The sequence below is a fragment of the Etheostoma spectabile genome, chromosome 2 (genome assembly GCF_008692095.1).
Source record: "Etheostoma spectabile isolate EspeVRDwgs_2016 chromosome 2, UIUC_Espe_1.0, whole genome shotgun sequence".
Lineage (NCBI taxonomy): Eukaryota > Metazoa > Chordata > Actinopteri > Perciformes > Percidae > Etheostoma > Etheostoma spectabile.
This window is the reverse complement of record NC_045734.1, coordinates 24,137,591-24,150,702: the sequence shown is the minus strand read 5'-3', so window position 1 is coordinate 24,150,702 and position 13,112 is coordinate 24,137,591. Positions and strand designations below refer to the sequence as shown.

At 39.2% G+C, this 13,112-nt stretch overlaps 1 protein-coding gene across 1 annotated transcript in view; it reads left to right on the top strand.

The window, feature by feature from the left end:
* The window catches only part of radil (Ras association and DIL domains), a 27,500-nt gene extending 14,563 nt beyond the window's left edge, over window positions 1-12,937 (top strand). The window contains 7 exon segments of the mRNA XM_032527856.1: window positions 1,668-1,833; window positions 2,277-2,434; window positions 3,048-3,274; window positions 3,820-4,177; window positions 8,619-8,758; window positions 9,423-9,562; window positions 10,127-12,937. Coding sequence (XP_032383747.1) covers window positions 1,668-1,833; window positions 2,277-2,434; window positions 3,048-3,274; window positions 3,820-4,177; window positions 8,619-8,758; window positions 9,423-9,562; window positions 10,127-10,226 — 1,289 coding nt within the window. The 3' untranslated portion in view covers window positions 10,227-12,937.
* The last annotated feature ends 175 nt before the right edge of the window (window positions 12,938-13,112 follow it).

The window sequence follows — 13,112 nt, the reverse complement described above, 5'->3', positions numbered from 1 at the left end:
TGTGTGTGTGTGTGTGTGTGTGTGCTGCCAGTTTAGTGTCTGCCTGAAGCTTTCGGTCATGTCTAAGTAGCAGAGGGAGAAATTCAGCAGTACAGACCTATAAAAGTATTATAAACTGTCAAGTGCCAAATAACTCTGATGTTGATTGTCTGATCAAATTCATAATCTTATTTACTTATTCTGTGATTAGACTGCTCCTGACTTAATTAGGTATGTCTTGAATATTATTTGAAGAGTTCAAACCGTTTCATAATTCTATGACTTAAATAAATATCTTGTCAGTTTTAGACTAATTCGGGCAAAGTTCTAGTACTGCCTATTGTATTTCAACATTTAACATTTGAAAACTGTGGCTTCTTTTGTTAAATGAAAATTCAGTTTTATATTATGAAAATTCTCAAAGTAATGGATTTTAAGAAAACAAGTTCTGTCAGGATTACTTTGATAATTAGAGTATCTGTTTTTAAGTTTTTATACCCTTCTATTTTTTGTAATTTGTCTATGATGACTAGTGTGTTGTGGTAAACTTGAGTATCTTTGGTTTTTCAACTGTTGGTTAAACAAAGCAAGTGATGAAGATGTCACCATGGGCTCAAGAAAAATTGCATCTGTATTTTTCATTATGAGGACCAACCAATTGATCAATTAATTGAGAAAATAATTGGCAGATTAATAATGATGTAATTGTTAGTCGATGAAAGTTATTGTGTGGGTATGGACGTTGAGTTGAAAGAGTGTTGGTGGCTCATTGTACATTGCAGTTTGTATTTAGTGTACTTGGAGTGTGTACTTTTTTCAATTGTATTTTGTAGTTTTTGTGCCTTCTTGTTGAGTGCAGATGGAAAGTAGCTAGTAGCTAAATCTTGTAAGTCTCTTCTTGTTGTATGAGATTAATTCTTTTGCACATAGTCCATGATTATGAAAAAAATAGATATCGAAAAAAAGATATTGCTTTATCATTTATACAGACAATCTGGTATCGTTGGCACTGGTCCAGTTGTTTGTCACTGTTTGTATCAAACCCCAGCAGAGGCCTGAGCTCACATTGGGGGGTGTTTCAGAAAGCTTAAATAGGAATTATAGCTGCAGTGAGGTAATGGAACGGCAGATTGACAAACTATTGGACGCCATCTTGACAAGTGCCAGATTTCAACTTATCGCCTGCTTAACTTGCCACAAAACTTCCTTTCAGTCCTTTTGATGTGATCCAGAGAAAGAAAGGATTACACAGAGTGAGGAATGCCGGCTGTGTGCTTTTCTTTTTTTGTCAGCTGAGCCCCTCTGCAGCAGTTGATTTGTATTCTGCAAGGAACAGGCAGCTGGTGGCGGTTGCTATTATTTCCTTGACTTCAATATCAATTTATTTATAAAACAAATCATCATCTGTATTGTCGTGTAACACACACACACTGTCTCTCTTTTAGTCTGTTCTAGACATGTACACACCCAAGAATAGAACATCTACTGCAGTGTCTCTGATTAAATATCCAAACACTCACTTTGGTGTGTGTGTGTGTGTGTGTGTGTGTGTGTGTGTGTGTGTGTGTGTGTGTGTTGTGTTGTGTGTGTGTGTGGTGTGTGTGTGTGTGTGTGTGTGTGTGTGTGTGTGTGTGTGTGTGTGTGTGTGTGTGTGTGTGTGTGTGTGTGTGTGTGTGTGTGTGTGTGTGGTCCATCTCGGGGTTGGTTCCAGCGCTCAAAGTGTTTGCAGATTCAGGCTTGTTTGCGGATGGTCATGGAGTGGGCGAGCAAGTCCGGTCTGGGACATCTGGCCGACAATTTCTTTACCAAACTGAACAGCACTGTGTCCATACTGGCCACGCCCCCACAACAGCTCCACACAGGTACCATACACACACACACACACACACACACACACACACACACACACACACACACAATCGTATACAGGATTGCTAACTACCACTGACTAGCTGGTAATACTACAAATAACCAGAGCTTAGCATATTGAACTGTGTTTCTAAGGAGCCCCATCAGTTACTTAGTATTGCTGTTGAGAGAATTAATCCTGTTGTCCTCAAAAAAGGTAACAGATAACAGGAACGCTTTGATTAACTGTCATTAATTGCCTCTACTGAAAATACATCCGACAGAACTGTTGTTCATAAAGCAAGTCACTATGATCCGCTATTGATTGGTGATGGTCTTCGAAAAGATTTAACCAGGAGCACATCGTCTCGCCTCCTGTGATTGCTTGGCTTTATTAAAAAAATAAATTAAAAAAACTCCCAGGAGTTCTGATTATTTTCTCTTCTCTGTGTGCAGTTGAGTTGGCGAGCTTTGTCCAGTGAACACCCGGCTCTGAAACCTGTCCAGCTGCACAGGATTCTCACCCAGTACCAGCTCACTGGAGAGATAGGCCCCGTCCCAACATGGCAACCCAGCAGCGAGGATGAGGCGTATATATACAGAACAGGTACATGTGTGAATTTGTTAGTGTGAGTATGAGTTCATTTTTGTGGTCAGTAGAATTAACAATCTCATGGCAACATAAAGCCATTATGTAAAAATGCACACATGGCAGAGAGTGGATGAGGTGTTTAATTGTCACCATATCCTGGTTTCTAGCTCCAGTTAGCATATTCAGGTTTCCTTAAACCGGGATAAGAGCTTACCGATTTCTGGCAGCCTCTAGCTCACCCCATGTTGGCTGAGTCCTGCAGCGGCGCTGACCTGCTGCCCTTTGCTGCGTGTCTTTCATCTTTCTTTCTCCAGTCTACAATCACTATAATAAAGGGAGAAAAAAAAATCTTTAAAAAATAATAAAGAGCTTACAAATTTCTAAAACCAGGATCTGATGTGTACATGTGCAAACCCATAACTTTTATACTCAAAAACTTGATCATAAGAAGGGTGCTATTGTGCATGGAATCCCACACACTGTCAATACACTAATGTGTCATATCTAACATTTAATGTAACTAGCAGCTCGCAGCCCTAGTAAGTTTTAAATTACTATCATGTAGGAGGGAGTTTTAATAATGTATATGTGTGTATAGGTGAGTTAACATCAGTTTGTGTACATTTAGTGGACCTCCTGGAGAGCTTTGAGAACCACCCTCCCATAGTGCTGCCCAGCTCCGGCTTCAGAGTGGACCTAGACAGCGAGTGTGTGGAAGACAGCGTCTACAGACAGCTGCTCTACATTCGCCACTACCTGTGGGGGCTACGCACCAAGACGCAAACACACACCAACACTCCCAGTGTGCACACACACTCCAACGGAACCAACACAGCTGACTGGCCCGACGTTCAGGTCAGAAAACACAAACTGCACACTGTCAAATACACACACACACCTAGCAGTAATCCAGACCATGTGCCTCAGCAGCTGTGGCTGTTGAGAAGTTCCTCATAATCCCATAAATGAAAGACAAAAACCCTCTACTCCAGCCAACCCGCACACACATACACACACTCATGAGAAACGTAGACATGGTTAAATCATGGTTAATCTGATTAGTCTTTAGGCTAAGTGTAATTAGTGGGAACGGCTGACTAGACCATAATCCCTAGTGTTACTGCACCCTCAAATGTACACATATATACACACACAGAAACAGATATACATTAACAAATATGTCAAATGGTAGATTTTTCTGTAAAATAATTATGTATCTCTTAAATCAATTTAAATTAGACTGTTATCTAAGAACAAAGTGTTTTTGCACTGCAACAAGATAACTTTTGAATAAGAGAAAGATAACAGGTTTATTTATTTTAGTTCCATTTTCTAATCATTGCGCCCTTGTCTTAGACCTCCTACTGTCCCTTAAGTCTTTCTGTCCAATCCCGACACAGAGGGAGCTGCTGCCTCCGGCCCACAACAGTCCTCGCTCTGCTGGTCCTGGGGATGAGGTGGCGGCAGAGACGGGAGAGGAGAGACGACGGGACAGACCCCCAGGCCAATCACACACACACAGCCTCAGAAGGAACGGCACCATCCACCACGCTCGGGCAGCAAATCCAGACCCATCCTGCCTGTTGACGCCTCCCAACACCCCGCTCGTACCTAGATGATTGGAGGAGGAGAGAGGAGGAGGAGGAGGAGGAGGAGGAGGAGGGCATGTTATAGGCCCCAACACCCAGACTAACGGCTGCACCAGCAGAACTGTGGCAGAGTGTAAGACCAATGGACTCATCACCAACGGACTGGAGGGTAGGCTGAATATTACAGGAGGTGGACAAAGTAACAGGAACACCTGAGCAATATATTGGAATCCAGAACAGAAACATCCCAATCTATGGCCCTGAAATGACCACTGTGTGATTAACATCTCTTAAAAAACAGTCTTAAAAAATAAGACTGGCTTTTGCGGGTCTGTTATACTATGTCACATATTGTAAGGTGATTTGTTATTTTGTCCACCACAAATCTGTAGTTTAATTTGTAAACAGTTCATTATATACAATATTAGGAATTCACCTATCCAATCTTTTCCAATTTGGATACCTCAGGTCAGGGTGACTGTCAAAACCGAGTGCTGATATGGTACCAGGGCTATCTTTTTTCACAACTTTTAAATCTGTACATTTCACTCCGGGGAACATATTATAACATGAGCTCAGAGTTTTTTGTGGCACCAAAAACTGAGACAGTCATTACTGAATGAATATACTTAGCGGAAACACTGAATTTTATAAAAATATAAATTTATTTAATGTTGATGGGCCGCGTCATGGCCAACACCCAATCTGCTTAATAATTAATTTATCAGTCAGTGTTATTGTGTAAATGCTGATTTAGCAACATTCACACAATATTCACTCAACAATATTGTTATCCAATTCTTCTGTACAACTTTCGGTGGCCCACTACTTCTGCATACTTTCAGCTACAAAAACACTTAAAAAATCAAAATGTCCAGCTCTTCAAGGACATATGTGCTTGTATTCAATTTTTTTCTACCATTTATATGGTTTAAAATATTAAGTTCTTTTCTTTTTACATTGAAAGTCAATGGAGCAATCTTTAAATCTTCTTCAGGCTTCTTCCACTTTGAAATGCTTCTCCTCCCACATGCTTTCACCTACAGACGTCATTCAAACTATTTGCAAAACCTTCAGGTATTAGAAAATGATTACGCTTTTTGATATCTTTTACAGTGTTTGTGTTATCACTATTCAGAATCCGAATCGGAAATACTTTATTGATCCCCGAAGGGAAATTCTGTGTTACAGTTGCACACATTGCACAAAGGGCAAAATAAATATGAATAAAGATGGTGGTATATAGAGAAGTATATAAATATCAGAGTAAAAATATAAAAAAAATTTAAAAAAGGAGTGTGGATATGTACGATATTTACATAGTTAAAGGAATTGTTATGATACAGTATTTACATAATTAAGGAATTGTTATGGTGAACAGTAATAGTGAAAAACTAGTAGCAGCAGAGTATTGCACATTATAAGTTAAGCAGGTGTTATTGCACAAAAACAGATAATATTGTCAATATCATTATAGCGTGACTTTTTCGTATGGAGTTTGCGTGTTCTTTCAGACTTTCTTTGACATACTATGACTTTTTATGACTTTTTCAACATACTATACTTTAACCTTTTAACATTGCAATTCACAGACAGTAATATCGTAATATAACTAATTACTATGAAATGACAACAACTAGTTAAGCGATAATGTAGAGTAAGGTGGTGGTTATAGCAAATACAACCCTGACAGGGTGATCAATTGACACATTAGCTGCAGCGTTGTGGTGAACTAGCGGGCTATCAGCTGCTCTTATTCACATTAAACTGAACATTTCCGTTGATGGTGAAGTGAGACGCAGTGAATGGGACTTTCTTTTCTTCATTCATGTGTGTTTCCTTTTTGCAAAGTCGTTGCATGTTTACACACCTGTAAGTTAACGTTAAAGCCCATGTTGCAGGTTAACCACCACTGTTGATTATTGGGTACAAAAAGCACAAACCAATTATGTTGACAACACAGACGCATATATAGGCAACACCAAAGTCAGTCATAATATTTACCTAGCAGGCTAGGCGAACGCTGTTGCGCTAACGTCCGGCGGCGTAGCGTTAACTAGCTGTCTAAACTTGTGAAAAGCCAAACAACATCCCCGTCTAAGCTGTGTTTCACTTTCCCTCCAATATTATTATAAACATAATCTAATCGCCTGGACTCGGTCGAGACCATAGACTGTTAATATTAAAAGACCAGAAGCCATATTAGGCCAGACCAGTGGCAAAGAAAACGCAGGCTGCTCTGTTTTCTCCCCAACGTGACGTCATGCAATGCATTGTGGGGGAAAAAAGAAAACACTGTAAAATAGTGCCTACTTTTCGTATTATATTCAGTTTTGCGATATCCAACATCATCAAATACAACGGATAACAGTTCAAATTGTTATTACCAACAAGCAAATTGCACAAATTCGTTGCAAAATTAAACTTGCAACATGGGCTTTAAACATGTTGCAGTGTAGCTAGTTAATCTAACACATTAGCGGCAATCTGGACTTCTTTTAGCGGATTGATTGATAGCTGTCCTCTAGAGTGAACAGAACTGCGTCCATGGCAACGGTGTGTTATATTTAGCAGCGGTCTGTTATCAAGAAAATACAGACCACATTCTACATTAGAATTCAACCAAGCCATGTAATAATAATCCATAATTTACTACATTTCGGAAGTAACTTGCCCAACACTGACTACTTAACGTTAACGATAGCCTCTCTGAGCAAATGCTACGTTGATGTTGTTATGTCCGCTGCACGCTGGAGGCTGCTGATCTGTGTGTGCAAAAATTGATTTCTGATTTTATCAACATGGGCAGGTCTCAATCTAACTGGACGGGACGCCCAAGTAGGACCTATGTATGGAAAATACTGCTATGATATGACTTTTTGACATGCTATACTATGACTTTTTTATTGCTTTTTTTGTACAAACTATACTTTTATCACCTGTTCGACATTGCTATACTATGAGAATTTTCATCATGCTATGCTTTGACTGTTTTCAACTTACTTTATTTGGTGGCAAGGTAACTCAGTGGTTAGCACTGCTCTAACTAGCACAAATAAGAAGGCATTGTAGAATCTGAGCCTCGGCCTTCTTGTGTGGAGTTTGCATGTTCCTCCAGACTTTCTTTGACATGCTACACTATGAGTTTTTTACCACTTTTTTTTTTAAATAGGCTACTATACCATGATTTTTTCCGATATACTATACTGTGACCTTTTTTGTCATACTATATTATGTCTTTTTATACATTCTATACTGTGACTTAATCAATACTTTCAACATACTATACTATGACTTTTTTTGGACACGCTATCACTTTTAAGGCATTCTTCTTTACTTTATTCAACATACTACACTATGACTTTTTAAATGACTTTTTTTTAAAAAGGCTACTATACCATGACTTTTTTCAGTATACTAAACTATGCATTTTTACACATGCTATAGTGTTACTTTTTTATTACTATTTTCGACACACTATACTACGCCTTTTTGTATCACTGTTTGCAGCATACTATGCTATGACTTTTTTTGTCATGTCTTTTATACATTCTATACTGTGACTTTTTATTACTATTTTGGACATACTATACTATGACTTTTTGGACATACTATGACTTTTTATTACTTCTTTTGACATACTATAGGCGCTTACCCACTGCTGGTACCAGCTACTGGCTGGCTCGGCTCAACTCGGCTGCGGTGCCCCGTCCTCCATTTTCCATTGCAGATTTAGTACCGCCTCATGCATGAGGCGAGCAAGGCTGGTCGTCAATGCAAATCTCTGCATTTTTTGATGTATTAAAATGATTTCTATTAATGGTATGAATGACTTCAAGGAATGTTAAAGGGGCCACGAAGAATTATCAACTCTGCACCAATAGCTGCAGATTTTTAACCTCTAAGCTCATACATTTGGTTCAACAATTACTGTGTGATTCAGTTGTAGATGCTCTCATTCTCAGCTGCAGTAAGCAGCTCCTAAAAGGCTCTGATAAACAGACTGTACACTACCTAACGAGCCCCAAATGAAAGAAAAGCTAATTTGAAAGAATGTGTAACAGTTAGAAGTCAGAGCCAAAATGAGAGCAAAATTATATTCATCACCATGTCCTGGAACATGATTCCACATGGAGATAATGTTGGTCTCTGTCCGCTGGATGTGTAAGTAGGCAAATGTTTGCTAACATGTTAATCATAACAACTTAATAAGCTGATCATTCTGTATTAGATTGTGTGTCCCTCTGGTTGTTTTGGAGTTGTTCTATCCCCCAGTTGTCAAAAATCAGCTTTAAATTTGCACGTCTTCTTAGTGCAGTTCTGTAGAAATGCAAAAGCTTATAAGTCAGCTCTGTGCCTCCCATGATAGCAGTTTTTACAGTGCAGTGAGTGACATCTGCAGGCTTTTGAAAGAAGCATGTTTGTGTGTCAGATTAGCTCTGTAGCATGTTGCATGTCTCTCAGTATCTTTGTGTGTCTTCTGCACAGCAAGACCTCTTATGTTTGTCCAACCCCATAGCGAGACCCTGTCTGGTGTGTTTGTGTGTGTGTGTGTGTGTGTGTGTGTGTTTGTTTGTTTTTGTGCATTTGGGTGTTCATGTCCTCTGCAGGGTGTATTAGTGGGTGTGAGTTTCCTTTCCCTGTATCCTCCCTTGGCGCCCCTCCCCTTCCTGATGACTTGTGTGTGGTGTTTGTAGTGGAACTGGACAAGGGACCCTACGGACTGGGCATGGGACTCATAGACGGCCTGGTGAGTTGACTGACATTTGTGACGGTTGGTTTACTGTTTTTTTTAGTAGAATAAGTTACAAACATGTTTAAGCTACATTGAGGGCCAGATTCCAAAGCTTGGTATTGACAGAATCTTAATGTTGATACTGATGTGACAACATTTTGGGAACGACTGTTAGACTAAATAGTTAGTAATGTGGATGCAATGACCAAACATTGGAGGAACATTTTTGCAATTATCTTTATTCAATTTTCTATGAATGTGTCCAGTAGAGTATAAGATGTGTATATATATTGGTCTCAGTTTTCTAAAAAGTAAAAATGCTAGACTGTTTCTTTTTGCTGCTACTCAAATGACAGGATTCGGCTCTTTTCTGTTTATCATTGTAAATGTAATACTCTTTTAGCAGCGAGAGTTGAGTGGTAGCAAAGCATGAAGCAGAAGTACTTCTGCTATGGTTAACTACAGTTTATTATACCTTTTATAGTCTTGATTTAGAACCAAAGTCAAACTGATCACAATATGTCAAGGGTCTTGTAGGAGTTTTAACAGACACCTGCCAGATAATAAGAAACAAACATAGTGGCCAAGTATTTTACTGGTCGCAGTATAAACAAATTTGTCAATTAGCTGATGCTCATCTAAATAATGGACATACTATAACACTTCTTCCCCCCTGCAGCACACTCCTCTCAACGCTCCAGGCATCTACATCCGGACTCTGATCCCTGACGGACCCGCTGCCTCAGACGGCAGACTGAGAATCGGAGATCGCATCCTGGCTGTGAATGGGACCAGTCTGATAGGAGCAGACTACCAAAGGTACCAAAGGTTGTTCCAGTGGTGCGGTTTGTGACCCTTACAAGTCGTGGTTTGCAAAAAAAAAAATCACTTTCTATTCGAATTGCTATTCAAGCTCTATTGAGTCGTTATTTTTTATTATTATTATTAATGTCGTTCTTTTGTACATCTACTGCAATCACATTAGATACTTTATTGATTATAAAATAACAAATAAACAAAGCCACATTATTAATATGAATATACACATACATACATACATACATACATGGGGGAAAAAAGAAGTATTTTTGAATTGTGAGTCTAAAGATAGGATTAGAATCGAATTGCGACATTTTCTGAATTGTACACCCCTACTTACAATGGACAGCTGGAGATTAATGATACTGCTATTGATAATGATATTGACTTTGATGACAGAGTGAGCAGTCATCCCACAATGTTAACCATACCCATGGCTGTCAGCCTCTAAAGTCAATTGATTACTTTGATTGATTGGTGCGAGCCCAGACAGTCATCCTCACTCTGTCTCTGCTGAGCTTCACGTAACTGGACTCTTTCTTTCTCTTTACTTCCTCCTTGCAGCGCGGTAGATCTGATTCGTCTGGGAGGAGGTCGCCTTCGTTTCCTGGTGGCCAAGTCCGACCCCGATGTCTCAGAGAAGATCAGTGCCTCCTCTTGCTGACCACCTCTGAGCAACACATTATACAAGACTGGAGTGTTAGGACAGCAAGACAACGAGAAATACAGATGGTGTCCACTGCCGAACGGCATACACACAAACACACACCCGTGCGTACATACGTGGCATGAAATATGAATGTGAAACCTAGCAACAGCACAAAGCCAAGCAATCAAAGTGGAGATAACGCTCCACAACTCCACCCTATAGCTGCCAGACCTGCTTCCCTTGCGCTGACTCCTACTGGGTTTGTGTAACAGACAGAACCCGTAACCCACCTCGACATCACAGGAATTTGCTGCGAGGAAAATTTGCCTAATTAATCAGCGTCTGAGGCGGGTGAGGTCTAACCAGCCCCTATGCAGTGTGATGTTGTTTGAAGCACAGTAGATTTTAGGGTTTTAATTTCTCTTCAGTCAGCGCTCCGAGCATGTGCGCACATTGGCCTTTTTCCACCAGTATTTTAGAATCATTTGTATTAGTAATTCCGACGTTAAGTAGCATGGTAAAATAGCTACCCAGCTCTCAGACAAAGGGACTCAAACTGAAAATGTACTTTAAGATTCTAAAAGCATTTGCAGACAAACAAGACGACAGCCTCAGTAAACAGCAGATGTTTTACACAGTGATTTTAGAGTGGAATGTTTTATAATCCTGTTTGTTAGAAACTCCCAAAGCACTATCACTGTCTGCTCAACAGACTAAACGATTGTGAATGAATGTTGACTTTTGTACTGGAGAGTGGGTGGAAGAGGAGGCAAACTCAAGACATACAGCCCAACTCCCCCATTTTATTCATCACTGGACTCTATACCTCCACTGGAAAACAGATGAGCAACTGAGGCTCCACATGCACAGGGGATGTGCAGCTGTTGTGGGACATTGGTTATTAATTACTGGATCATCAAGACCACATGCTTCAGTCCAGAGTTTCTGATGCACAATCCTGTAGTGTTTTAATCAGACTTTTGTTGTGAATATATGCTTATATGTATCTGGGGTTGTAAATAGTTGTTTGTAAATATTTAACACTTGGTCTTATATTGTTTGGACATTTAAAAGAGAAACTGCATTTGGGAAATACTTTTTTTCTGAAATATATTCATCAATTAACACTGCAATCTGATGGGAAAAAAGAAACAATATTTTCAGGAATACGTGTTCACAGCAGAATTGCTCACGCAGTTAGTAAGCTGCAGTTTTGCTTCAACAGTAACTACACCCAAATTATAGAAAATGTTTATTTAACTTACAGTGGTACCTAGCTTTATTTTGTTTTCTTTTTCTACGTTTTGAGACACTTGTATCTGAGATGTTTGCCTCCACTTCCTCGTGGTTGTTCACAGCGTTTTCAAATTACATTTAAAACATTCAACAGCAGCTATTGAGCCACAATCTACTGACCTCACTATGGACTATTTCATTGATATAAAGTAGTCCCTACAAACACTGTTCACTGTGGGATCAGTGGATTATGCAGAGTGACTGCAACATTTTTCTGGAAGAAGTTTTTTTTTTTTTTTAAAGCAACTTCTGTGAGCACAAACATTCACCTCCATTTTTTTGGGGTGGAGGCAAAATCTCAGGTATATAATCTAGGCAAGCAAAACCAAAACGATCAGCAAGGTTAGATCATGTTTCCATGTAATTTGGCTGTACTGACCCCTTAAAAAGAAGTCCAGCTAGAACAATAACAGGTCACCTTTTAAAAAGTCCTTAATGCAAAGCATAGGTCACTACAGAAAAAAAGGCATGCTTAGTCAGTTCTATGCTGCCTGGCCTTCTGTTCTGACCCTTAGCTCATTAGATCTCCCCTGGACTAATTTCTTATGATTTAAACAATGGTTACAGTTTTAGTCTGAACGTTGTTTCTTTTTTCCCCATCAGCTTTGTTATACTCTCCACTTTTGATTCTGTTAATTTCTTTGCAGTACATTTTATTTTTGTGGGTCTTAAGGTTTGTATTACATTGATCTCGTGCATGTCTATTCTTCTCTGTTAATTATTTATACTGTTTAAAAAATAATGGTACTTAATAAAGATTGTTGGATACTTGCATTTTTCTGCTTGGAAACCCAATGTTACCAAATGTAAGAAGTGTGACAGAGACCCAAACATGGCTGACACCTGGTCACAGAGAAGACAATGTAATATTTAAGTCAATGAGGAATTTTAATTTGTGCTACACATTTTAACAAATCACAAAAACAGGAACATTTAAAAATACATATACTTCTCTATTTCCAGAATGTTTACGTATTGATGACAGCTGTTTTTACATCGAGCAAAATATTTTTTTTCCAAAAATCAGAAAAAAATACCTTCTAAATAGCTTTGTCATTTAGCAGAAAGAGCAGCATACAATCATTACGCATCTTTTTTTGTTTTTCTAATGTGCAACAACAATCACTGAAATCTTGCGCAAATGTGCCTGTTTGCCAGCTAAAAATGAGGCCTGTGCAAGGACATTCGGAAAAGCTAAAGGCGGAGTGAGAAAGAGATTAGAGAGGGAGGAGGGAAAGTGCTGAAGAATATCTAATTAAGGCAGTGTCTGTGACAGGAATTGCCAACAGCTTGATGCCTCTGTAGAGACTGCAGAGATAGAAACTGCTCACTGAGGAGAGGGAGAGAGGTAGATGGGGGAAATTGAAAGCAAAAGTGTAGGGAGTCAAGAGTATAAAATTTGTCAAAAGTACCATACAGAAAGAAAGGAAAACAAGACGAGAGCAGTTGAAATGTGTGGTCGTGTGTTGGTCCCGCCCTTCCCCTGATAAAATTGATACAAGTCTACTGATGCAACATAACTGTCACCATTGTAGTGTTGCTGATCATGTACGGTTAAAGAAGCTGCTGTGTTAACAACAATCTAAAAAGGTAAAGCTGTGTAAA